Source organism: Mchenga conophoros, linkage group LG8, assembly GCF_057382185.1.
Source record: "Mchenga conophoros isolate Kocher_MC1m ecotype Shallow Benthic linkage group LG8, M_conophoros_male_GT1.1, whole genome shotgun sequence".
In the NCBI taxonomy this organism is placed as follows: Eukaryota; Metazoa; Chordata; class Actinopteri; order Cichliformes; family Cichlidae; genus Mchenga; species Mchenga conophoros.
In genome coordinates, this window is record NC_140533.1 from 11,904,595 (window position 1) to 11,931,870 (window position 27,276).

A 27,276-nucleotide genomic window follows, 5' to 3' on the forward strand; every position below is an offset into this window, starting at 1 on the left:
TGTCCTTGGGTAACACACTTCACCCGTTGCCTACTGGTGGTGGTCAGAGGGCCCGGTGGCGCCAGTGTCCGGCAGCCTCGCCTCCGTCAGTGCGCCCCAGGGTCGCTGTGGTTACAATGTAGCTTGCCATCACCAGTGTGTGAATGTGTGTGTGGATGACTGGATATGTAAAGCGCTTTGGGGTCCTTAGGGACTAATAAAGCGCTATATAAATACAGGCCATTTACCATTTACCAAACAGGGAGAACAAAAAGGGCCAAATATAAGACAACCTTTAATTTTACTGGATAACCTGCAGACCCCGAAGGATTTATGAATTCACACCCAACATCTGTGCCTCATGCAGCTGGAATTTATTTCTGTAAGAGAGATTTGTTGATTTTAATATTGCATGTGCTGATCGCTGATTTTAATCCCGTCTGGAGCACATATGCTTGTGTTTCTTTCCCCTCTATACACCAGCAATAATTACAGTCCTGAATATCTGATTCTTTTCCTAACACAGGGCTTAAAGACACAGGGTGTGGTATGTGGTAAACACTGTAAAAGGTACTGTGCAATTTAATTTTAATAACATATAACCTGTGATTTATTGTTACTATTAGAAATGACACCAGGTCATAATGTTCTCTGTTAAAAAAAAAAAAAAGAGCTGCAGTCACAGCTTGACAACTTTTACCTTGCATTCCTATTCCAGTATCTGACTCCAGAAAAGGGGTTGCGATCTATAAGTCAAAGTCATTTTTTAAAAAGGACATAACTGGAAAAACAAGCTGCTGGCACCCCAGGAGGACACGGAAGGTCGAGAGATCATTAAGCATGCGTTTCCACAAACCTCTGGAATGCTAATGAGTATCTAAAGACAGCACAATTCATTCTGCATTAGCCAACCCGTGGTACACTTAGGACTGTAATGTGCTAATGTTGTCACAAGTGCATTATCTTTCCACTCTGAAGAGGTTATGTGTTAATGCTAGCAGACAGCCATGAGGTTAAGTGTGGCCAGAGGCCCCTTAGAGAAGTGCCAAGAGAGAGCTGGTGGCCCCATGAGCTCTGGGCGAACAGAGCTCTCTTAGCCCCTCTCCACAACACAGTTAGCCATTGTGCCAGGCTGAAAAAGCGCATTAGCTGCTGAGAAAAGGGCTTTCCCCTCTGAAACCCTCTTGGACAACAAGCAAAAGCCCTGCTTGATAATTCAATCACTTTCTGAGCGGTGCGGGGCAGACCTGCACAACCTCTCGCCACCTTTCCTTGCCACTCTCCTTTTCTTCCCTCTCTCGTCTCCTCTATTAGGTAACTGTCCTATATTTTACAGATGCCGTCATTCCTACCGCTTATGAAAGGACAATAGAGGAATGATGCCTGTGAGAGAGAGAGTCGTTGACATTTGAATGTATGCAGCAGTGTGAATTATGGCTGTGCGCTATGCGTTTTGCAAAAAGGGCATAAGAAGATAGAGATATATGTGTGCGCATGTGTGGAAAGGGTGGGGAGGAGAGATAAAAGGAAAGAGAAGGGGGTCATTGAAAGAGTAGGTTGAGGGAAAGGATAGAAGAATAGAGAGAAAAAGGAGGGAGGGGAAAAAAGAGGGACTTCTTATCTCTTTACCCTTGTCTTGACTTCCTTCAGGGGCCTTTGAAGAGAGCAGAAATAAAGATCCTTGCACTAAAGCATCACAGAGAGATTTAGATTATGCCAGTGTTTACCCAACTGAGTGCTGCATGGCTGCTGGCGACAGCCTGCTGGTTTTGAAGTTGTTATGGCCCTACTACAGCTACTCAAAATATAACACTCGTGCTGCAGAGGAGGGGGGTTCTCCCTGCTTGTGTCACTGTATGCGTATGTGGATCTGCATGCATGAGTGCATGAATGCGGCAACTGGAGCGAATGTTTATGAGAGATAGCATGTGTCCTTGTATCCTAACACTGTATGCAATCCATGTGTGTTTGTCTGTGTGTGCAGCACTGGGAAAATGGAGCCATCCATCGGATTACTGGTAGACAGCTCTTTGAAAAGAAGGGCCTGTATTTGCATAAGCAACCGTGGAAGAGAAAAACCTGTAGAAAGAAAGACAGAATAAGAGAGCAAGCAAAAGAAAAAGGAAGGAGAGAGGACAAGAAAATAAAAAGAAGGGGGGGAGCTTGGGGAGTGGACCGCACTTGCCAAGCTACTCGGGGATAAATCCTGTGGTTAGGATCAAGTATTGTGGGCAGGGATTTGGCCCCAGGTCCCCTCAAAGCAAATGGAAAATAACAGCCTGCGAGTAAATAGGTGGCATGGTAATGATAGCTCTGTCAAGTCCTAAGGTGGAGAAAAGGAGGGTGGGAAGAAAGGGGGATAGGAGTAAAAATGTGGTGAATGAAGAGGAGGGTGGAGTGCAGGTATGAAGAAAGAAAAGGGAGTGCAGAAAGGTGTAATGGAAGGAGGGGAGAGAAATGTTGAAGAGGGGTTTGAAAGACGACGAGCAGGAGCCAGAAAAAAAAAAAAAAAAAAAAAGAACGGGGGTGGGGGGAGCGAGGAAGGACGAACACATGGAAAGGCAAGCGCACTAACAGCGAGGGTGATGGGTTTCCTAGTGCGTACCCGTTGGCTAAACTCACAGGTGTTCTGGTGCACGATGGTTGTACAAGACAAGGTTGCTGCCAAAAGTATGTGTGCCTGTGGCTCTTACTCCTAGCACACGTGCAAGCTAGCAACACTGATTTCCTGCCTTTCATATTTTTCCTTTTTAGACAGAAATAAAACAAAACAAACTCCACTTGCTCCTTTTTGCCCTTTATTTCCCTCCTAAAATGGGCACTCTTTTGTTGCACTCCTGTCCTTGCAATCCTAATGAACAAAGCCCAGAAGCTCATTTTGATACACACAATAAGGAGGCCACTCTCATTCGGTGAATTCCCTAACACACGATCATATACAGAAACATCAGTAGTAGATTATGGCAGCTGCCAATAAAAGCCATTGATATTTTTGATCTTGTGCATGCTCTTGATACTAGGATAGGCCTATAACGCCTCATTGAACCTATATTTAGATGCCATTGATCACTAATTTATCATACGTTACAAGGTAGCACAAAGTTTGTTATACATTAAATGTGTTGTTACTCAACAAAAGCAAAGTGAAAATGGCTTTTTTTCTTTAAAAAAAAAAAAAAAGTAATATTAATAACCCATAAAGCCCGCTGAATTAGTCTAACTACTCCCAAAGTACCTTCAGAGACTATTGCTTCTTTGAAAACTTAAGAATAGGATAGTCCTTGTGCTCATTTTTCAACCTCCAAGTGTTGAGCAGTTAATTAACAAGGTCATTAAGCTGGGGTGAACAAGTGCTTTGCTGACATGCTGGATGTGTTTTACACACCATGTTTAATAAGCCCGCGTCTCCACCGTCAGAGTATTGGCACCCCTCAAATGACTTTCCAATAATGACAAGCAGCTCTCCAGAGGTACTGCTTCTATGTAAGAGTCTTTGTGTGTGTCTATCCGAAGGAGCTAAATAGCTGGCACCTGGTAACCTGATAGAAAAGGTGATTCTCACTGTCATTACACTTATCCCTTCCACACAAGCTATGTGTGTGTGAAAGCGTGTGCTTGTGTGCGTTTGTGTTTGCCACCCATGGAGTGCACTGACACGGCCCTCTGATTCCTGCAGACCACCATCGCAGAGAGGAACCACCTGTCTGTCCCAGAAACCAACACACACAGCCCAGTATTACCATATCCATATTTGCTCGTGGTTTGTACATTCCGCAACGGGCTGCTTAATGGGATGGGTAAAACACACACACACACATATAACCTTCCTTGAGGTCTGAAAATATCCTTTAGTATTTCTCCTACTGGCCCCAAAGTACATTCATAAATGCCATTTCACCCTCTAATAAGTCAAACGAGATGGTGCTGGTGCGGGTTAGCCATCCTAGGAAATGCTCCTGTACCAAGCAATTACTGTGGCTGCTGAAACAAGAGAGCTCTGTGGGGAAAAGCCAATTAGTCCATCGCGGCAGCAGGTAGGAAGCTGGCTCCATTCATTATGATCACTCATAACACTGCGCTAATGTAATAGTACAGTGTTAGTGAGCTTGGTGACAGACAGCAGAAGGCTTAAATGATAATGACGGGATCGATAGTTGCAGGTGTTAATGCCGGATACTTCCATATTCATACAGGCCTGCAGTGAGAGGAATTTAATCAAAAACACTAATGAGAGGTGTGCTGTATGTGCCTATGTTTGAGCGTGCATGTAATGAGCACATACTGTTCAATACAGCAACGTGCAAGTTCCTGGTTGCGTGACTGGGATCAATCCATAGTCATAATATTCCGTTAACTAATAAAGCTGCAGGCTATAAATGTATTATCAATATCTGAAACTGATCTGCTCCAGTGCGTAACCTAACCTGATGATTTTCAGATAATGTGATGTGAAGACGTAACCCAGGAGGCAGGATCTGAAGACAGAGGGAGAGAGAGATGAGCTGTAAGCTGAGATTAACCCTCCTGCTGTGCTTGGTCCAAATAATTGGCCTGTTGTGGTTTACTAAAAAAAAAACCCACAACAGACCAGAGCTGACTGGCAGAGTTAGCCTCCCCTTTCTCAGTGATGTCCGACTCTGAGGAAGGGGAGGCGGAGGAGTGTGAAGAGAGGGAGGAAAGCAGAAAGAAAAGACAGAATTTTTTTTTTTTAAGCGAAAGTACTCGAAAAGCTTTTGATTGTAAATGATTTCCGCTTTAAACCATATGCCAAGTCCTGGATTCATGACTGTTTATTCACCATTATTCATTTCAAGAATTTCTAATGACGGTCTTTTACATCAGCGATTAGAGTGCAATTGAACAAAAAGAAAAATGCAGGTGTTTCTGGACCAAAAACACATTAAGGATGCAAACAGGTGGTAGCAATCAGCTTCTCGTCACACTGTGTTCTTCTACAAATATTGACTCATAAATACTTTGGGAAACAAAACATTGCAGAGTGATATTAATCAGCTGCTTATCCAGTGAGTTTCTCAGAAAGACTCTAACTGCAGGATCTTTCGACTACAGCTGACGACGACAATCCTTGCTCTTCTGCAAGGATTACCATCTACTTCATTTGCTCCAGTTTGTAGATAGAGTGGCAGAACATTTCCAAAAAGGTCTTCAGAGCAGAGCTAGAACTGCCGCCAGCCTGCTGTTCATAAATGTTGCAATTGGTCTAGACCACCAGTAGGGCTCCTCTTTGGAGAGTTAACTGAATGACATGTCTTGGTTAGGAAACAAGATGAGAAAGGAGGCCGGGGCTAGCCGGTTCAGTCAGTCCATTTCAATACCAAGCGCAGAAAATAAGCATGCTTTCTTTCAGCATTCAATATTACCACAATGTCGCAAACGTTAATAATTCAGTTTGTGTGTCTGATTTAAATCAAGGGCCAATCTGACCCTATGTGTGGAAAATAATGCACGAGGATTCAAATAATAATGTTATAAAATATGCTAATTATTTGCCACAAAGGTGATAAGAACAGCAGCTAAGCATTTGCACTAATAAAAAAATCCCTGCACCCCAAAGTCATGTCTGTGGACGATCTAGAAACAAGCTAATCATCAGATATGATTTTCATTCTGTTTACAGCTGTCGTTCATTCCCAGCTGCGAACATAATGAAGCTTTAAAACATAACTGAGCTCTGTGTTAACAACTACAAAGCTTGACCTTGAAAATTTTAACAAGGTCAAAGCTATTCATCTGGCCAGCTGTAAGCAACTTTCCAGTTAAAAGGGGGGAAAAGCACATTATTTGCTCAAACATGTATGAGTGTAAACATACATGCGTGTAATTATTAGCATTTAGGTGAAGAGTTTCTAAATCCCTCCTCTCCTCCTGCATTCAAGCTCCAAATACTCTCTCCGTCTTCCTCAGCAACCCCTCTTCTTTCCTCAGTGCTCAGTACTGAATGGGAGCTTAGCTGGTGTGTGTGTGTGTGTGTGTGTGTGTTTGTTGATGTTTATGTGTGCTACGCGAGTGTGTGCGTGGGTGAGGAAGGAAGGAAAGGAAAAAGAAAGAAAAAGAACAAGGGGGAGAGCAATGATCTGCCAGAGAGCTAGATGAGGAGGAGGAAAGAGAAAAAGGGGGTGAAGGTGGTGTGCGAGTGTATGGAAGGAGGTGCGCGTTTCTGCTGCTCCGTGCGTGAGCATGTGTGAATTATGCCTGCAGTTATCTACATGCGTGGCAGAGCACGAGTGAGAAAGTGAGCCAGCATGAAGGGCAAAGATTGTGTTTATGTTGTCCGTGTGTGCATGTGCGAATGTGTACTCATGCACGTCAGGAAACTGTGGTGTCCCTGGCTCTCCAGTGTTTACTGACAGGAAATGTTTGTCCAGGCAAAACGGAAGAAATCTTGCCGCCCCACATGGCAAACACTGGGACAAGGGATACACACGCGGACGTGCATAGACGCACATGCAGGAATGTACACACGCATGCACGCTTGCAAAGAGCGTTTTAAAAAAAAAGAAAAGAAAAAAAGAGGAATCTGACGAGCGCTCCAGTTTATGTGGTGAGGTGTGGTATCTGGTATTGGGGAAGTGGGAGTGACTGGGCTGGGCACGGCCTGTTCTTTACTTCCCTCCACCCTGACTGCCAACACAAGCTCCAGCAGATAGAAAGTCAATACGCTGACCCCCTCTGAACCTGTGCGAGTGAGCACAAGGTTTGACAGCTTTGTCCACACTAATGCACACAAACTGACCGACTTCATTGCTTCAGTTATTGTTTCTGTTGCTCCCTCTACGTTAGCACATTAAGAGATTGTCCAAGCGCATTACTGTTCTGTAAACAGTGGTGGTGGTCCATTTACCATACATATCTATTACCTTTGTAATTCCACCAACCTATAATCATCTATAATTCACAATATTGTGATCTGTAGTTGCAAGTTACTTTGCAGATCAAGTATACAAACTGTACAGAGTGCATAAATCTGACTTTCTTAAGATAAATGATAAATCTGTCAAACCACTGCAGTCATTTCAACCTTTACTGGAGATTAGCATAACTGAAGAACAACAACACTGTGAGACTCTGAAAGCTGCCAGCTCTCCCTGTACTTTGTTTTATTTCAGCGTATTTGTCTTAGACTGAAGGTCGAAATACTTCAGTATGCTCTGAGAAAATTCTTTGGATGACCTTTGAAAAATGTGATGTATTCTTAAAGATTAAATGACACAATGGCTGCCCAATGATATATGGTGACTGATTCTAGCATTTTTCAATCTTCATTTTCAGTCTTCTTTCACATTGTATTGAAAGTTCAGTCACAGCTAACCTTTGCGTTCCAATTTTTACCCAAAAAAACAAACAATTTCTTCCTGCAGTTATACGCCAGCATCTTTGGCTAGAGGCTATCCTATCTGTCACAGGGTGAGAGATGGGATAAACCCTGGACCCGTCTATCAGAGGGCATTCACACCTATTGCCAAATTAGAACTAGCTTTCAATATAATATAACAGCAGATTTGAATGCAGGACCTTCATCCTATCAGTGCCAATCACAGCACCACCATAATGTGGTGAAACTAAGGAGAAACCTCTGAATGCCAGAAAAGCCTGCACGCACATATGGACACATGCACAAATATCTTATCCTAACTGACACCCACAAACCGCTAACTAACCCACCAACACTGTTCCCCCTGACTGAGCCTGACTGAGTCCAAATACTGAATCCAAAGCTGTGGAAAAAACAGCTATAACATAACATAACATAACTAGTTTGGAGAAAAAAAAAATGATGAAGATTGTAAAATCTTCAACATTAGAAGTTCTATTTCCTACCACTGTTCACAATTAACCATATTTCCCATTCCATTTTCTGAATTAATAAACCACTAACACTTTAATTTACTTCTGAACAAGTACTTTTTCCACCAAGTCCTACTTTAATAAGCAACACTGCCAGTTCGCTCTGAAGCTTTTGATGGATTGAATAAAGAAGTTATAAGAAGAACGCTGTCTGCGGCAGTATTTCCGAGATTTACTTTCGGAACACTTGCCAAATGTGTGTTCCCCAAATGAACAATGCTCCTTTCTGGCTGTCCTGCCTCATTTCCTTGTGATCTATGTTGACGTTGCAATGCGTGTGTGTGGGTTTGTAAATTAAGGACAGCGCTGGAGGCGACATGGGCATGTGGGTGTGTGTGTGTGTCTGTTTACCAACACACACTTACACACCTTTCAAACAAGAATGATCTAAACAGGACGAGATGAAAGTGTTTTTTACCAGCATACGAGTATGTACGCAAATACACACAGCAGGCGAGCTGTACCGGAAACTGTGAGCCACAGCGGCGCAGAGAAACCAGGACACACGCACAAAGGAAAGTAAATCTCCATACCTCCTGTCACTCAAAACCTGCACAACAGCCAGAGCATCAAACACTTCCACATGCAAAATGCGAACCAACGCAGAGAAAACTGAAAAGTTGCTCAAACTCTACTCACTGGCTGGTGAGGGGGTGCTGTATCCACTGAGAGGCAGTCCCGGCAGGGCTGGAGGCGACAGGCTCCCCAACATGTGGGGGAAGAAGTAGGAGTAGGTGGGCACGGGGAAGCCGTTGAGGTGGGGGCCCGGCACCGGGTTGCCCTTCCCAGCCATGATGGCTCAGTCCACCTACAAGTCACGAAAAGACCTCACTGGGGTAAAGAAAAAACCCTCACTGAGAGGCAACAGCGCCACAGTCAGGAGTCAGTATGGATTCCTGTAAGGATTTAATCCCCCATAAGGATGCTGGGTAAGAAGATATTCCAACAGGCAAAGTTTGCAAAAAAAAGAAAAAAGAAAATATCTCCTTAAGGTTCACAAGGTTGCCCTGAAAATGGCCGCAAAATCCTATTGGGTTTAGCGAATGTATGTGGGTGAGTGTGTCTGTGTGTGTGTTAAGGGCTGAGTTACTAAGGACACAAAAGATAAAAAAAGAAAAATGGGGCCGAAGTATAAAGGAGGAATGTGGAGCGTTTTATCCTTCCTTTCTCTGGGATTGTGAAACGGTCTTATTTGCAAGAGGCGTTGGGAAGTAACGCGGCCATTCCTTATCTCGAAGATGAAGGCAGAGAAAGACAGGAGGCAAGTTGAGTCAAGAAGAGGTGCACTTTGATGGCAACAGTCAGGAGCGGCAATGGCGGTGATGGGGGTGCTAGTGGTTGTGATGCTTTCACGGGGACGTCATTCCACTCTTCAACTGCAGAGCGCTCCTAGGAAAAGTGCAGATCACATGATGCCAGGAGAAAGCTCTTCTCCCTGAATGGGCCCCCTGTTCGCAGTTGCAGAGCCTCTGTCTAAGAAAAAAAAAAAAGAAAAGGAGAGAGAGAGAGAAAAGGAGATCATTTAGTGCTTCAGTGGCAAGGTAAAGAGATCACTTCCCTTTGTACTTAAGTGTTTGAGCAAAACAGTGCTTTTCTTTTGACACTAATTAATGGTAATGTCTCATCTGAAACGTTACAAAAACACCCCATCCGCCTTAATTATCTAATGGAGTGTTAAAATTGCGATGCGAGCAGTGGGTGTGTGATGTCTCCTCTCAGCTTTGTGCGCTCACACACTCGCTCATTAACAGTGACAGAGTACAAATACTGTGGGAGGCGAGCCAAAACATAAATGAAGAGAGTGCCGCAAAAGAAAACTTTGCTAATTACACCAGTTGCAGAAGCCAGAGGTGAGACCCAAGGCGGCATTTCTGGGAACCGCTCGAGACTCCTGCTGCAGAGTTCGCTTCCAAATTACGAGCGAGACGTGAACAAACAGACCTGTAATCACCACGGAAAGCGTGAGCAGGCAAGAGCGCGCTGACATCTACACACCCGGAGAACAATTATCATAGAATGGTACATTAGCATCACAATATACACAGGGATATGAGAAAAGCCATTTATCCCAAACAGCTCATCATAAAATGAGCAAACTTTTTTTGTTTTGTTTTTTTTAAACCATAATGACCTTTTTATGAGTCAGTGGATGTGATGCGGAGCAGTAAAACAACTCGAACCACACAGATGCCTCACAGAAAGAAAAGAAGCATGTGGAATGTGTCTTTGCATGAAGCAGGAATGTAGCACTCTAGCATGAATTACACCGCGACATCATGGATGAACTCCTGTAAAGAGAGAAGGGTTAAGTCAGACGTGTTCGTGTGCCTGTTTCCACTTGTGTGGTGTACAGAAAGCGCTGGGATATATGACAGGAGAGGCATGCACAGATGTACAGATTAATAACAAATTTAGGAAAGGGGGGACGACGACATAATGAGGTGAAAAAATAGACCATATAACTTTGGTATAGATAACTCTGATGTTACTTGTCATGTTCCCCCACTGTCTGTATCATCATCATCATACTACATTTGATCTTAGTGCCATTTAGATGGCGATTGATTCAACTATTTACTTCAAATAAAAGTGCTGTTTCTTCTTCTGTGTATTTGTATACAACGTAGTTGGTTTGTGAACATGAACAGTTACACGAACGTTTTAAACACTCAACAGGGGGTTTAAGTTTTAAGAATTGGAAAGTTTTTATTTAGTAGTTCTTTTCTCTTAACATATTTAGTCACATGATTCTTTGATTTTTACAAACATATGTGAGTTTATTCACTACAGACTACATGGCCTTGGACTTCCAAGGCCAAAGTGCTATGCAGTCATTCTGTCACAATGAGCTGGTGTGTATGGTGGTCAGGAGATGAGCACATGAGAGCCTGAAAGCCTTTACAGCCCATGGGAGCTAGGTATAGTTTTATTTGCTTTTAAAGCCCCTGTTGACCTAAAAAAAATAGTTAAGAGTCACATAGTAACAATCTCCATCAGGATATTGCATCTGGTTCAGACTACAACACAACAATACGCATTACGAAACACTGGCTTGATACATTCTGCATTGAACCTTGCTGCAATCGCGTAAAATGCAACAGCATTGCTGAAAGTGCACACTGAAGTGATGCAATGCCATATATTTTTTAATCTAATAAACTAAGGAGGCCACAAACGTTGAACCGATACTTTAAATGAGGAACTGCAACTCACCGGGACAATGGGAGACCCATAGACTGGAAATGGGCCACTTCATTCACCATTATCATTACACTGCCTCATATGGGTGCCATAAAAAGTCATACTAAATGATAAGCAGGACCTCATGTTACTGTTCACCTGCACCGACTCTGTTGTGCATTTCCTTTTTGCTGATGTTACAGTAAATAAACATGGCTGCAGAATGACTGGCTTTGGTTACATTTCGTCAGGGATAATAACAGCGTAGGCTGAGCTAAAGGCAGCCAAAGCTTCTGCTCACTTGTGTTTTGATTCATAGTTAGGTTGGACTGTTTAGAGAATGTAAACTGCCAACAACAGAAAGCATCCTACTCTCAAAATTGGGAATAAAGTTCAGGTCAGGAAACTACAAAACAGCCAGCTCATATGTGACATATCTAACCATACAAGTCACACAATACATACAACCAGTGAATTTTGTTGTCTTTGTTACTTAACAACCCCTAATAACAATAATCTAAATCCCCGTATTTGCTAATCCCAAAAACAATTTACATGTTGCGCTGTTTGTGAGCATTGGAGCGTTTCCTGAACGAAGCCCACATGTCTGATGCTGAGAGCTAAAGAAAAGCATTTTCTGATGCATGTAAACAAAGACTGATTGTCGCAGCTGAAGCGTTTCAAAGGCATTATACAATCAGTCATTTTTCCACTCATCCGTGCATACTTGCAAGCGTCAACAGTTGGAGGCAGAACGTAGCTGACTACCTGGGTAATCCCCTCTGCCAGGACAGAACAATCACAGGGAAAAGAGATCAAACAAACACACACACACACACACACCACTACATGAGGAACTGAGACTCACCTGAAAACCTGTCTAATCTGCTGTGAGAGGTGCACATACCACAGTCAGGTAAAGCTGTCGACATACATATCACAACTCTCGCAAACAGCTGTGAGCTCTGTGTTTGCAGTGGCTAGCATGTTAAATAACACACACTTCATCTTAAAACATCTGAATACGAGCATATATTCTCTCCACTTCACCCAATCTGATCTCCTCCACCCTCTGTCAGGCAGCTCTTGAATCTCTGTGGCAGGTGGGTTAGGCAGTGATTTATGTGCATGATATGCCTAACACAGAGAGGTCATCGATATGATGAAGATAGAAGGGGAACAGTCGTGTGCCTAATGCTGTACAGTTTCTGCTCTTTTATTGTGTATTTGCTCAAGATCTCAGACTGAAACCAAATTTTTCTGTATGGCACATAAAAAAATTAACTCACCCATCTGCTACATTAATACAGCAGAAATGTGGACAGATGTGGAATAAAAACAGTTATGGACAGAGTGCAAAAGTCTAACATCAAACAGTAATGCAATAGCAAAGCCAAGATAAGATAAGATAACTCTTTATTGTCATTGCACAGTCATACATAGTACAGTAGTACAATGAAATTGGAAAAACTGTCCTACGTCGGCACTACATATAACACAACACGACACGATATGACACATCACAACGTGATGTGTCATATCACAAGACAAATCCACAGAGACTGTGGGCCTAGAGCTCAGCCCATTAATGTACATCTTCTTAAAGATTTTCTAAGATTTCCTCGCCCATATCTGCCAAACTCATTTTAAAATGCTCAAACGCACACAGGCAAGATCTAGCATGGAGGCCAGCTCCAGGGGGAATGTACAGTATGTGATCACTTACAGTAGAAGGAAAAATAAACAAACATTCTGGGTCACTTGGTCTTAACTATGTTTGGCATGTAGCAGGCAGAGGGAAGAAAGGGTTAGAGGTCATGAGAGAATGTAATTGGATGTGTTGGAAAACACTGAATTAATCAGAAAAGCCAACAAATGGCAGCACGAGGTCCGGGCGGACAGCGAACACAGAGACGCAACCAAGGGAGATGGTCAATGCGAATACATGACGTATAGTGAGATTCTGTTGAGTGGATAAACATAGATGTATTCAAGTTCAAGGAGTTCAGAGTTAGAGCGTAACACAGACACCATTTTTTTGTTTCCTTTCTTTTTTTACCCCAAGACTTAGCACATGGACACAGCAAAGATACCAGTGAGTTTAGTGAAGATAGGCCACATGTTATGATAATGCCACACAAAGCATAATTATAAAGGATCAACCCATCTTAGAACAAACCTGTGATTACCGTAAGTGCTCTTTTAACTAAATTCTAAACGTATGCAGTGCATTGTGGGGATTTTACCAGTCATAGAAAGAACAGGTTACAAAAGCAAATACTCTACAGCCATAAACACTGCATCAGCTCAATTACTCGCAACAACACCTGCTACCTTCTGAACACTTTGCTGCATGCATGTCAGTGATTTGTTGCACGTGCAGACAGAAATACTGCTACATATATGCTTTTACATTTGTAACCGCCTTTAGGTACTTCCCCTACAGCACCGCACTTCATTGTTTAACAGTGAAGGCCTAAACAAAAAATGTGTATGGCTTTGCAGTGGCACATGTAACGGAAGTCACTCAAGCACAATGCAGTAAAATTTTCATGAGGATAGCAGCGTGGGTGGATATGCACGTCAGGTGTGAGTGCAAACAAGCATGTTCGATATGACTGTGTACATATTATACTTTTTCAAATGTCACTTACTTGCTGTCATATAAACACCATTACTGTAGATAATGCTCATATTAAACTAAAGTTTCAACTAATGAGGTCAGCGACAGCAATTCCTGTGAATCCAAAGCACAGGCAGTTTTTCTATTCCAAGCTCTGTATGAAGTTAAGAGGAAAAATATCAGACACACAGCTCTAGCTGTGTACACAGTAGAGATGGACCGATCCGATATTACGTATCGGTATCGGTCCGATACTGACCTAAATTACTGGATCGGATATCGGAGAAAAATAAAAAATGTAATCCGATCCATTAAATATCACGAAAGCACCTCACAAAACTTGCAACACGCCGTAACTCACCTCAGAACGTTAGCACGTCGGAGCAGTATGCATCACGTGATAGAGCGGCTGTGGCATGCTGGACCTGTCGGTGGTCTGGATAGCATTTGGAGCTTCGCTAGCAACCCGGCATTTCATCTCCGACAAAGTTATCCCCGAGAGAAGTAAAGCAAGTGTGTAAGTCCATCTCTGAATGTTTGTAAAGCATTCCCACGTTAAGCTTAACAAGCGACTGCCTCTTCTTGCTGCTACTTCAATCATGAAACTGCTTAATGATCAGCTGATTGGCTTTTCTGTGCGAGTCAGTGTCTCTTGTTTGTTTTTGGCCCACTTTGCACCAGAAAGAGGAAACCAGCGGCTGAACAACAGCAGCACGTTTAACCTTGATCAGCTGTTGTTAGAATGTATTTAATATTACTTTCTACTCGAGGATCTTTTTCTACGTAGCTGACGCTGGTAACTGTGCAGGGGCGGATCTAGCAAAGTTTAGCCAGGGGGGCCGATAGGGCAATAACAGGGAAAAGGGGGCACAAAGACATACTTTTCTTTCTTATTCTCATTTAAAATGTCTAGCTTTTAATAAATAATTATCTGACACCCAAAGTTTTAATTTGATGTAAAATGAATAGAAGTCAATTACTGTATATAGTGACTAATAAGTCTAATATATATACCCTAGTAAGCTATAGTACTTTTTACTTTGGGAAGGTACCATCTGTGCAGTCTGCAATTTTGTTGAAGAAAGATGTTGAATCTATTTAATATTTCTTGAAAAATAATTGATTTCTGTGCATTTTTTTTCACACTGCATCAAATTAAGGTTGATTACGTCGATTAAGCATCATGAGGTGGAGCGTGAGGGGTGGTTCCCTATTTTTTATTTATTTATTTTTGTTGTTGCTGGGAGTTGGAACCCTATTAGTTAGGTTGCTTAATATTTATGCTAAGTACTCTTTAAAATACCAGAATAGAAATTTTTGCGTCATAACTTTTGCACTGTCCACTTCCTGCTGTGACAAAACAAATTTCCCACGTGTGGGACTAATAAAGGTTATCTTATCTTATCTTATCTTATCTTATCTTATAGGGAGGATGGTGTAGGTCTAAGTTTATTAGATTGATCAGTATTGCTGAACTATGAAATATTTTTTTTTGCATACAGGTATAACAGAATAGCTTTAGTGTAGTTGTTGTTTTAAACTTGAGTATGAACTTATACAAAATGCAGCAAGATATTTAAAAAACAGTTTTGTTGATTAAAAAACACTATATCGGATTCATATCGGTATCGGCAGATATCCAAATTTATGATATCGGTATCGGTATCGGACATAAAAAAGTGGTATTGTGCCATCTCTAGTACACAGCAGCCCCTCCAGTTTCCTTTTTAAACCTTCTGTTTGTGAGGAGCAGCCAATCAGGAGAAAGCTGGCTTAAAAGGGAGAGGAGCTGTAAGAGCTTGTTTCAGACAGTGAAGACTACATACAGGGGTGTACAAGAAAAAACACATGCTTATGTAATATATCAACAAGTGCGTGGGTATAAGGGAGCGGTGTGTGTGCTCATGTGTACAGCCTGTGTGGCATGTGATTATTGAGGTTTGTCTGAGTGCTAAATCCCATTTGCACATCTTTGTGCCCCGGGGGAGTTTCTACAGTACACTGCATTTACTGTATATGACCAGCTCAGATGGGAGGGGTTTTGCATAAAGAGCAGACTGCGTGTTTGGTGAGGTCCAGTGAAAGGGGTGGGTGCTGGCTGATTATGATGTAAACAGAAACAGGTTACACGTGGAATCACTCTCAAGTCTATTCTGGCAAAATAAACTCAGATAGAACATTTTAAAAGACCCTACATTAACACACTTACATTATTAATGAAGGCTGCTCATTTACTGTGTATCTTAAGAACATTCTCTTTTTTTTTTTCTCTGACCACACTAAGAAGTCTGTGATTGTTCCCAGTGTAAACATAATCCGGGAAGACTGCTGGCTCTAATCACCCTACTTCTAATTCTAAAGCACTTTAAAATGTCTAATAAAAAGGCTTCAATGGGACAAAAGTGTAATGAGACATGCTCTGTTTCGATTTACCTATTACTCTAATAACCTGTTATAACAATAGAACACCCTGTTCTCAAAGCGCAGGCTAAATCGTGCTTCCTGGAAGTACAATAGGATACAGAGCTTTTAACTATCAGGTTACTCTCACGCAGAACCAGCACCCAGTTTTGGATCAAGACACATGAACCCGCTCAACTCTCTACTATTAAGATTAGGCTTAAAACATAGTTAGGGCTCAATCAGGTGACCCTGAGCCATACTGATCCTTAGTTAAGCTGTTATAGCGCTGGGCTTTTGGGTGGACTTCCCACTGGGGAGCTGTAATCGTGCATTAATATACCTCTACTGCACATCGTGAATTTTGTCTCTTCTTCTCTCCCATGCGGTACCTGTTTGCTAAGCTCTGAAGCTGTAAGTTTCTGATCTGCAAGTTATTTGTTGTTTCTAGCTTCTAGTTTTTCTCACAGTGCTCTCACCTCGTCCAAGGAAGGTGGCAAGGAAGGTGGCAAGGAAGCTGACGCGTTTTGATACTATATAAATAATAAAAGAATTTAATTCAAACAGAAAATGCTAAATGAGTGGCCCTTTCATCCAAAATCCCCCCAAAAAACCTGTGATGCATTATTTGAAGTGCTGTCGTCAGTAATTCATGTTTTTTGGCCAAACCACCACACAGAAGAGTACTGCTACTTTTATATATAGTAGCTGAAAGGGTAAATGATTACATCCACCTCGCTGCTTCTTCCACCTGCATAGTTTTGAGACGGTCAGAATCGCAGCTTGCTGATGCATTGTGGGAGAGTGAGCAGGAGGTGGAAGCTACTTCTCGATGATGATGGTCAGAAGGTGTGGCGCGAGAAAGCTAAAGGGTGCTAAGTGCACTTCTAAAGGTGATGAGAATCCTCCGCTGTTTTGACCGAGGCTCCCTGTGGGGTGAATCCACTTGTCAGTGGAGCAGGCTGCGTGACATTTCTGCCTCACCTCAGAAAGGTCAGCCTTTAATTATCTCAAATGCCAGCAAGCACTGCACCTGGAAAAAAAACCAAAAAATAAAACCCAGAGACGAGCTGAGCGCTTGTCAGGGTAAGACGGTGGCCTGTTTTCTTCACGCAAAATGAGCGCGGCTGTGGCTGTCCGTGCAGAACTGGACCATCTGCCCACCTGCGTGTATGCATGCAGACTCACAGCCAAAGCTCGCATACGCACAGACAAACCCTGACAGATGCAGACACACACACACACACATTCTCTAACTGTGTCAACCAAAGTCACTAAAACCTACAACTAAAGTTGCTTGCCAAGCTACCCTTTAAATAAGATGAAGCAGGTTGAATCCCTGGAACAGTGGCAACTTCTGGGAACACTGATTTAAAAATAGGCTGCTGACAGTATGTGTAGACAGATTACGGAGCTATAGATAGAAGAGTAAGATGGGCCAGTGCTTCTGCTAAATATGGGTAGGCCATGCGACGTAAACTCGCATCACATTCTGTTAATCGATACGAAAACTAGGCATGAGTCAGAGGAGAAGTGAGCGTCTGAAGATTAGAACGCTGAAATATACGCAGCGAGAACGCAGTTGCTGTCAAAACTAAAACTGCAGGCATATTTATCAGCGGATGACTCGACTGTTTGCATTTGAGTGACTCACTGTAGTTTCAACTTTGTTGATATTTGCAGGGGCTATGGTAACAGAAAGCTCCCATACCTGCATAAACACCGTCCTGTACGCTTCAAACTCAAACCTCACACACACAAAAACCAACATCGCTGCCCAGAAAATCCCACTTGAGCTCAAAGGAGGTCGGAGAGACAAAGGGCCATAGATCATCCGTGTGGACGGCGTGTGGCGAGCTCCTTGTGTCCAGGTTTTTCCGCCATTTTTCTCTCGTTCTAAGAAAACATGGAGGGTTGGTCCCTATTGTTTACACAGCTGGCTCCATGGAAAGGATTGCCTAATATGAAATATGAAGAGTGGAGAGGTGAGCGAAGGAGAGTTGGGAAGAAAACAGGGAAGGGAGCCAAGCGAGAGGGGTGTGGCGGTGGTGATGGTGGGGGTAACACACCATCGAAGAGAGCAAGAAGGACGGCTAAAGGTGCTCTGAAGTGGGAGACACAGGAAGTGAGTAAATTTAGACAGAGAGGGAGAAGAACTGGAAGAGGAAGTGAAAAATGGAAGGAAGAACACAATATGGCAATTGCGCATCTGAGAGGAGAAGACACCATGCGGACAACTAAATGAGGAGAGAAGAAAGAGCAAACAGAACACGGAGCAGAAAGCCCTGAGGTTTCCTCGTGGTGAGGGAGTCATGCCTCCTGCGGTCTGGGGTCTGCAGTGCATGTTATTCTTTCCCAACAGTCGCACACTGCTTCCATCCATTCAGTCATGCCTCACAAACCATGTGGTAACTGTCCTGCCGATCCCTTCTTCTAAGCTCTGTCATTTGCATCTTTTATCTGACAAAACGTGCGCTCTTTGAAGGACACGTGGACGCACAAATAACTACACTATTTTAAATCCGTGCCACACACAGATATAGTGTGTTTTATTTTTTTATTTTTTTAAGATAAGTGCAGTGCTTTCATAAATTTCCGTGAATAGCCTTTCCGGGAATTTGGATTAAACTGGCCGGATCCTATTCAGAGTATAAGTGAGTTATGCCATTTGTATAGTCAGAATCATTTTAAGAGCAGAGTGCATTTTTCTGCTGAATGGTAACAACACAAAATGCTGTTTTGGAAAGGGGAAAGCAGCAGAGCTCAAATCTATGTGTAAGCAAGTACATTAGCGTGTATGTGACAATGAGAGCAAGAGAGTGTAGTGGCTTCCTTTGCCTAGTTTCAAACCTGTCCCAGGTAGTGGAAGAGGCTTCACACAAATTAAGTCTATATTTCTGAGAAGAAGAAGAACAGTCAACACCCACCACCCGCTGACATACACACGTGTCTATAGTATATCTACAGTCGAAACACTTCAAAGACACGTGCACCGTCGCCAAGGCATCCGCATCACTGTGCTGCCTCAAGAGGATGTTTCAATCCACTGTGCTGGTACTTTTTTGTCTCCGTCACCTTAGTGTACCTATCCAGGATATCGGGCTAACAATGTTATGTGAAACACTCCAGCACATTTCAACACAGAACATCCAATGACACGAGAGCAAATGACGCACTAAAGCACAGGGCCCCTTCCTGTTTATACTGCTTGCTTGCCCACTGGAGGATCAAACAAGATCTGTTCCTCCGAGCGGGTGTGCCCCCTTTAACAGTCTGTTGCTCCTGCAGCAGCTTCGCAGACAATACCAGGATTAATAGGTAGATATTTTATTTAAAAAAAATAATAAAAAATTCTGGTCTGTTGAGGTGTAAAAAATAATCAGCATTTTAAGTATAGTACAAGTAAAAATGACTCTGACCAAATTAACACTTTCCTATCCCAATGTGCAAATGTGTGACTTTCAACATGTAAATTAATCAGAATGTTTTTTTGTATGTAATTTGTATAGTATATTTTTTTTCTCTCATTTCTTTTCTAAATGTACTTGTATATTGTTCACATGTTGAAATAAATTACCAATCAATCAATCAATCAAACGCACTCATGCGTGACCACAATTCTGCACAGGAGTGTCTGAGTGTGTGTTTCTGTGTGCTGCAGTCACTATTGTGAAAGTGTGCGATTAGTTGATATCAAGTAGTGTGCATATACAAGGCGAGTGTGTGTGTGTGTCCACGTGCATGCATGGCAAAAAGCCAGTTTGACTCACCAAACTAAGTGTCCTGTATTTCCACCAGGCTTGTTGAGTCTTGTTTACAGACAGCTTTTTTCAATTACTTGAATGATCCCGCATAGTGTTTAGAACTGTGCGTGTGTGTGTGGGTATAGTCATTTGTTTTTCACACTTACAGTAAAACAGTAAAAAAGGCCATAGTGCAGGCCACTGATAACAGATCAGACTTTATACCACATCAGCAAACCCAGAGTTTTAGGTCAAGGTCAGATATCTGCATCTAGTTTACTTGTTCACGCTGCTGCTGCTCATCATTAGCTCACATAAATAAAGGTATTTTTCATGAATAATTTATAAGAAAGTCACATAAAAACATGCAGCAGCTACACTTCTATTATTCTTGTTGCCAAACAATAACCACACTCAGATAAATATGATTCAAATGTGCTGATTTTGAACCGATTCATGAGTCTCAAGTTGAGCCAAACAGGACTGGAATGCTTCAGATCTTGACCGACAACCAGTTACTTATGAGTTCTGAGCGTTTCCCTAAAGTTAACAGCAGTACGTCGATAAAAACTCGTTTTCATTGTTTTGACTGCACTGACAATAAGTTGTTATCAGATTGAGCGCAGTTTCCTTCACTCCACCCATTTTTCCTGTTATCTCTGTTCTACCCGCAACCCCAGCCCTCCCCGACATTACCACACTCACCTGGTGAAACAGAGAGCAGAGGAGAAGAGGTGACCACCAAGCATGACTCACAATGATAGCCAGTTTGGGGGGAAAAAAACCCAAAAATCAGTTTCCATGAAAACCGAAATGTGGACAAGTGCTGTCACAGGAGAACTTGCAAGTGTGGCGTGGTTTGATTGCACACTGGGAGGGAGATTAGGAACAGGATTGCACTGAGAATGTAAGTGGAGAACTGTAAACACTAGCCCAGAGAGGTTATGTAACCCAACAGCAAGCAATACTGATGAACCACATTTTCTCATCTTATACCTTATATAAGGTATCGAAAAGTCGATATGACTCTAGCAACCCCAGCAAGAGGTTTATCAGACACTAAAACATTGCACAATAGTCTGACAATTCTTACAGGCAGGCTTGCACAATAATCTCATCCTCAGCTGCTTTGTCTTCCATTCTGGTGATTGCAAGGTAAACAGAGAGAAAGAAATATAGCAAACATAGTCATCTAACATCCATGTGTGCTTTTCTGGCCTACAGAAGCCTCTGCCAGATGACATCACATTACACTGGAGCAAAAGTTAGGGCGGGTGCCAGACAACCCTGAGTCATTTTGTCCGAGACCCCTTTGTTGGCAGCCCCTCTGCATCGACAGACTGGCTCCATTCAAATGAATGAGGGCACGGCTTTTTTTTTTTTTTTCTTTTTTCACCTTACACTGATCACTTAGTGATGTCATTTTATGTTTAAAGTGCAGACTTGGGTTGAAATTTCCATGTCAACTGCATGCTACAGTATAGGATCACCAGCCTTCCATGACAATGCTGCCCATTGTGTTTTTGTGCACGTTTCATACCACAATGACACTCCATGCAGGCAGTTTTTACCTCTTGAGGGGAAATGAAAATCTCCATAGCCTAGCACCAGGGCCATCTGCAAAACAACCAGGCCTACAGTTGCACTATGTGGGGCACACTGCAATCACTTAAAGCATTTGCACATGTGTTTTCATGCTTATATGACAAGAAGAGTAGAGGCAGGGGTTTGTGGGTCAGTCCATACATAGATTAAGCCCTATAAAGTGCAGGTCATCCTGATATGACCTCTCTAGGACACATCCATCACTAACCCAACACTGTCTAAATGAGAATGGCATTTCTAGAATGACCTTTGGCCCACTCAAAGCTGCGAGATTAGGAACATATACAACCCAAATGCACACACTGTATAGCTATATAACTAATGCCCCCCTCCCCCCGCCAAACAATGCAGAAACATAAAGACGACAGATACAAACAACCTTGCAGGAGAGAGAAACAGTGAAAGCGAGCACGAGCAAGATTATGATACTAATCTTTTCTAATGCCTCTGTCCTCCATTTTCCTTCTCACACATAAAAACATCAAGCATATGCCTGGCTCTCTTTCCTTGCCTCCTCTTCAGGAGTCATAAAACTCACATTTAAAAATGCATGGACTCCATAAGCTGCCAGGCCTATCTATTAACTGCGTTATAGTGTGGATGGCTATAGCTGCTGACGGCAGCCAAGGAATGCTGCTTTCCATTAAGGGAGAAATGGAGAGACGAGGAGGAGGAGGACTGAAAGGGATGAGGGATGAGGAATGAGGGGGAAAACAGAATTTAATCATTTTTCTTTTTCCCATGGCACTGCAAACTGATGCCTTGGCATCCGAGCATGTGGAAAAGAAAAAAGAAGAAAATAGAGGGAGGCACTGACTTCTTCACAAAATCCCACATAATAAGGATGAATGCTGTAAAACTGCATCAAAGAAAGAACATAAACACGTGGATATAAGTGGATCACACACCCCAGTGACAGCCTGTGGCCCAGGTGAAAAACTAATTGATTCAAGTGTTTCAGGAAGATCTTCCCCCAGTGTCCTCAGGCGCTCGCAAGATGACTATTGATTGGCTAATTGACTGATTGACATTCGCTTGACACCAAGGCAACAACATCATCACTCTTCATACGAACATCACCACCAACCTTCCCCATTTGGTACTGCTATTTGCAAAATCCTGCATGCTGCATGGATTTAATCCTCGTCAGTACCTCCAACCAATAACTCCCTCTTAAGTTAAGCTTAAAAATTCATTTCAGTTTGCACTTTTCAGCCTTGCAGAAGCTGCTCGCTAATTTGCACAAACTTCTGCTGTGCTAATCGGATATAATGAATCTGCATTAAAAACATATCATTAACAAAAAACAAAAAAACGAAATGTTTTAACTTAAAACAATGAAAACTGAAAACTTTTAAGACTTTTTCTTTTCATTCACTCTGCAACACAACTCTCCAAAGTGTCCTTGAGTAAGACGGTAAACATCAACCAGCACTAGATAGGAGCATCTGCTTAATGACTTTGCATTAACATGTAAATGAGTTTTCAATGGCTTGGATGAGACTTCGACATGCCGGTGCGCATTTCTTCTTGGTTACATTTACCCCCACCTCCCCTCCGCCCCCACCTCTCCGTGCACTTATAAGTCAAACATAAATTAACGAGCTCGCGCCTAAAGCCGCGCCGACACTTAGGAACGACTCTCGCCCCTAACCCCCACCCCAGTAATGGACCTTACAGACAATGCCTGTGGTATTTCAATTAACAGACAGTGGCGTGACATGAAATAACGACATATAGCAAGAGCTGAGTGACATGTGCGAATGAGGCAGTAACGGCAGCATCTATTCCCTTTAATGGACCATTGTGGTTGAGCGCAGATAATACGAGTTAATAGGAAATGTAAAATTATGATGTAGGCTCTTGTCTAAAAGGGTGAGTGACACCTGGGAGTAAGCTGTTACATCTTAATGCACTGCTGCCACCAGGATGAATCATCTCTCCACATAGGAGGTGGAAACCATCTGAAGGTTGCTAACGGTGGCTGCTGTCAGTCTTACATTAACCTTGAGAACAGCCAGGGGACTGGTTAGCCCTGCTGACCTCTCTCTGTCTCCCTCACGCACAAACACACATGCACAATCTCCATTATGACCACATTTATGACTAAAGGGTGACTTGGTGTGGGTGTGTGTGTGCATGCACGCGTAACTTTGCCTCTTCCTGTGTCTTACGAGCAGCATCAGTGGGATTAAATCAGTCCATCACCGGCTGCTGTAACACCATATAGGCTGTCTGGGCTGAAGAGAAATCACCTCAGACCTTTCCTGTTGCCCCCAGGGTTAGCAATAACACTCTCTAAGCTGGTTTTCTGAACACTCTATGTACATGCTCATATTCACTGATCAGCTCAGAATTAAGAACAATGTCCTACTATCTTTGATATCTTTGTGAAATGCATACAATAAATCCTCCCCATACAATCCAAGCAGCTAAAAATCCCAAACAAATGCAACCATTTGCATTTGGAAAATCCAAAGCAAGAAGCATAGTTTTGGTGAAAGCTGCTTATATTTTGCCGTTTGGTTTGAACAACGCCAAGTATTGTTGTGTGCTGAGGCATAACTGGGCAAGCTGATGCCCATGTGTTTTCAGTCAATTTTCACTGACAGCAGGAGAGACAGAACGTGAGAGAGGCCGAAGGGAAGAAACGGAGAATGAGCAGGGGGAAACAAAGAAGTGTTTTATACAATAAAATTGTTGGGATGACTGCCTGGGAACGGGCGAAAGCGCGATCAAACACACTGACCTAATTTTCCGCCACATCCTGCAGAGAAGCGAGAGGAAAAGCAGCCCATGAACACTGGAGAGAGTGAAATCGAGGTTTTTAATACTTTAATACTTCCCTGCAATCTGTGAATGAATCCTTTTTCACGGTTTTCTTGGAATACGACAGGATCTGAACTGGGACGGATTATTATTTGTTTGTTACTGTTTGGTGGTTTTTTTTTTCCAGCTTTTGTTTAACGTCTAAATTTTGCATTAATTACACTCTTAAAAAGTTAAAAACAATACAGTTCATGTATTTGTAACAAAGCTGTATCTACTGGGAAACTGCTGATTGTAAACAATCCAAAAATCACATCATTTTAACTGAATCAGTATGAAAATGTAACAGTTAAAAATTTAAAGCAAAATGAAAAATATATATATTATATTAGTTACCACTGTGACTGACTCCACACCACAGGACGGGTAGTATGGAGATGCGGTCTAGTATAAAAAACATTTGTTTGTTTTTCTTTTTATATTATTCATAAGCAATACCGGGCTTACTATATCACTGATGCCCTGCAGGGATATTTACTCTTGTAAACTCAAACATTGTGAGTTTATATTATTTGTGGAAACTCTTCTGATGGAAAGCATCAGTCTGGCACTGGTAAAAATAAGAGAATAAAGAGTCTTATATCTTCAAGAAAGAGATTTTAGATATTTATACCTTTTGCACAGTTTTTGGAAACTTAAACTTTCATTTATGTTGTTTTCTGAGATATGTTTGGTCATTAAAAAGACATCCCTCTATATCGGAATGCACGATGAAAAAAGTTCAACATTTAAAGTTGCCTTTTCGGGGCTTTTATTAACAATTTGAAAGATTTTCCAACTTCATTACAAACAGGGACCAATTCGTGTTTAGAGCTGTACGTGGCTTGTACACATCCAAGACGGCTAAAAATCAGCTTAAAATTGATTCAAAAGTGGAAGCTGCAGACAGTCAAAAATTAACTTTCATATGCTAAGGTATCAGAGGGATGCAGCAGTTTACAATGTCACCTCAAAGCTAGAAGCTCTGGGCTTGAAGCTGCTGCTCGACTTAAGCCTTGATTATACACCGCTATGGACACGGACTGCTAGAGAGCCAAAGGCTGGACAGTCATTCCTGTTATTCCGCTTTGAAGTCCGCTTGAAGTTCGCCACCTGGGGCGCATCCATCGTTGGTGTATTGTAAGGGAAATTTTCCATGGGCAAGTCCATGTGGTCACAAAAAAAAAAAAAAAAAAAAACAGGCAGGGACGCGGACATACGTGCAAACCCTGTCCTCACCACCTGAAGATGAAATTGTTGTCACTTTGACCCAAATGGACCAGAGCAGACTTGTGGACAGGGGAAGTATAATCAAGGATTGAGCTGCTATGCTGTAGAGAAGGAAGAGTTCCTTCCTGCTTTTTAACAAACTTCAGAGATGTTTACATGGCCGAAAAAGTCATCATCGACGTCTTTCCAACAAGTTTTGCTGGGTAGGCTGATGTTGATGAAGCATGTTTGGGTCTGAACTATCAAAAAACCCAAATTACTGCCAGATAACAATCTAGTAATAATCTTACTGAATGGGATGTTCACTCTTATTATCCCCATTATGGTCTCTGAGTTACTTTGAGGCTATTTCAAAACTTTACCCAACTTCCTTCTTCCTCGGATGATCAAAATTACAACAAATTATTGTTGTTTGGCTGAGGATGTTGTTTTTTCCGTAGAGAATAAAGTCTCTTTCAGACAGTCATTACTGCATCGATGCACCCGTATGCACTTGCAAGGAAGCCATTATGGCCCATACTCAAATCTAATTGTCAACCCCTGTCTTCTACTTTTCCGTCTGGTCTTAGGACAGTGCAAAAAGCTTTTAAAGGGCTAACATTTGTGCTTGAGTGGCCAGAACACCGTGTGCAGCCCCCGCCTCTGCCCATCGCTGCATCAGGTCCGCTTGTAGTGCTGCTGTGCTACTGTGACTGGACTGGAAAGGATATTTATAGAAAGCCGTTAACAATATCCTGTCCCCAAACGGGTGTAATCGTATTATGCTGGAGGTGCTAAAAGCCTCAAGTTGGGAAAGCACATCATCGGAGGAAACGGGCTAAGACACACAAGGACCATTCCCGGGGAGTCTTCAGAGGAAGAAGCTCAGAAGCACACTGGAAGGAGTAGATAAAAAGGCAGACACACATACAAACTCAGCAGGTGAGGAAGAAAGAGTGACAGAGAGAAGATTAACTGAAGGTTTACTGACAAGTGAAGAAGTGACAAGTATAAGATGCAAATTATGCTGCTGACTGAGAGCAATAGGCTTGTTGCTGGAGGAGTGTGGAGGTGGTGCGGGTTGGAGGCTCGATCGTTTTGACAGTGTTTGGTATCGGCAGCTCTGAAGGTTCAAGCCGGCCACGGCGATGATAGATGGAAGACTGAACTTTAATCAGAGTGGCGCCCGGAGCATTTTCATGGAGGTAAACAGGTTAATCAGTCAAGCCCTCCTTCCATCCTCCCTCTCATTCTCCCCTAGTCTTTCCTCAGCACATGACCACTTCTGACACTGGCACGCCATTCGTCTATTTCCCATCAGCACCTCGCCCTTCTCCTTTCCTCCCCCTCTCATTTTCCCTTACCTTGCTTCACATCTTTTGCAACCAGCCAGGAAAACAAATGAACCCCCCCCACAAAAAAAGAAAGAAAATCCTTCCCTGCAGCCCATACCATCAGGCACATCCCACTATCTTATAAAAGGGCATTTCAAACCGTTCAGTCAGCTTATTTAATACCTCCCAGCATCATCCACCATGAAACTATGAGGTGGGAGGAGAGCATTCAGCAAACAGAAACTGTTCATATGCTCTCAGTTTCTTGCATTACTGCCCTTCCACTAGCCTGCATCGAGGGAGGTAGATAATTTGCAGTCATAACCCTCAAACATACTGTGCCTAAATCTAAACACAGTGAGGCAAAGAAAAGAGAAAATAGCAGGAGCAGCGTTGCATTTCCCATTGTTTCTGCTATATCAAGGGTGTAGTTATTAAAATGCCCATGTCTTACAGTCTCTCCAAGAAACAGCACGACATACTGACCTCCATAAAAACTAAAGCAAGTGCTAACCGGTGCCAAATCACT

The 27,276-nt window shown here is 42.5% G+C and overlaps 1 protein-coding gene across 7 annotated transcripts in view; it reads right to left on the reverse strand.

Annotated features, from left to right (window-relative positions):
* The window catches only part of raraa (retinoic acid receptor, alpha a), a 143,302-nt gene that overhangs the window by 70,307 nt on the left and 45,719 nt on the right, over window positions 1–27,276 (reverse strand). For 6 of the 7 annotated variants that reach the window (XM_085284121.1, XM_085284118.1, XM_085284115.1 and 3 more), the window contains one exon: window positions 8,485–9,318. In XM_085284121.1, the coding sequence (XP_085140247.1) occupies window positions 8,485–8,638 (154 nt within the window). In that variant the 5' untranslated portion in view covers window positions 8,639–9,318. The remainder of the gene's footprint in view (window positions 1–8,484; window positions 9,319–27,276) is intronic. The other variant, XM_085284117.1, reaches the window with a different exon arrangement.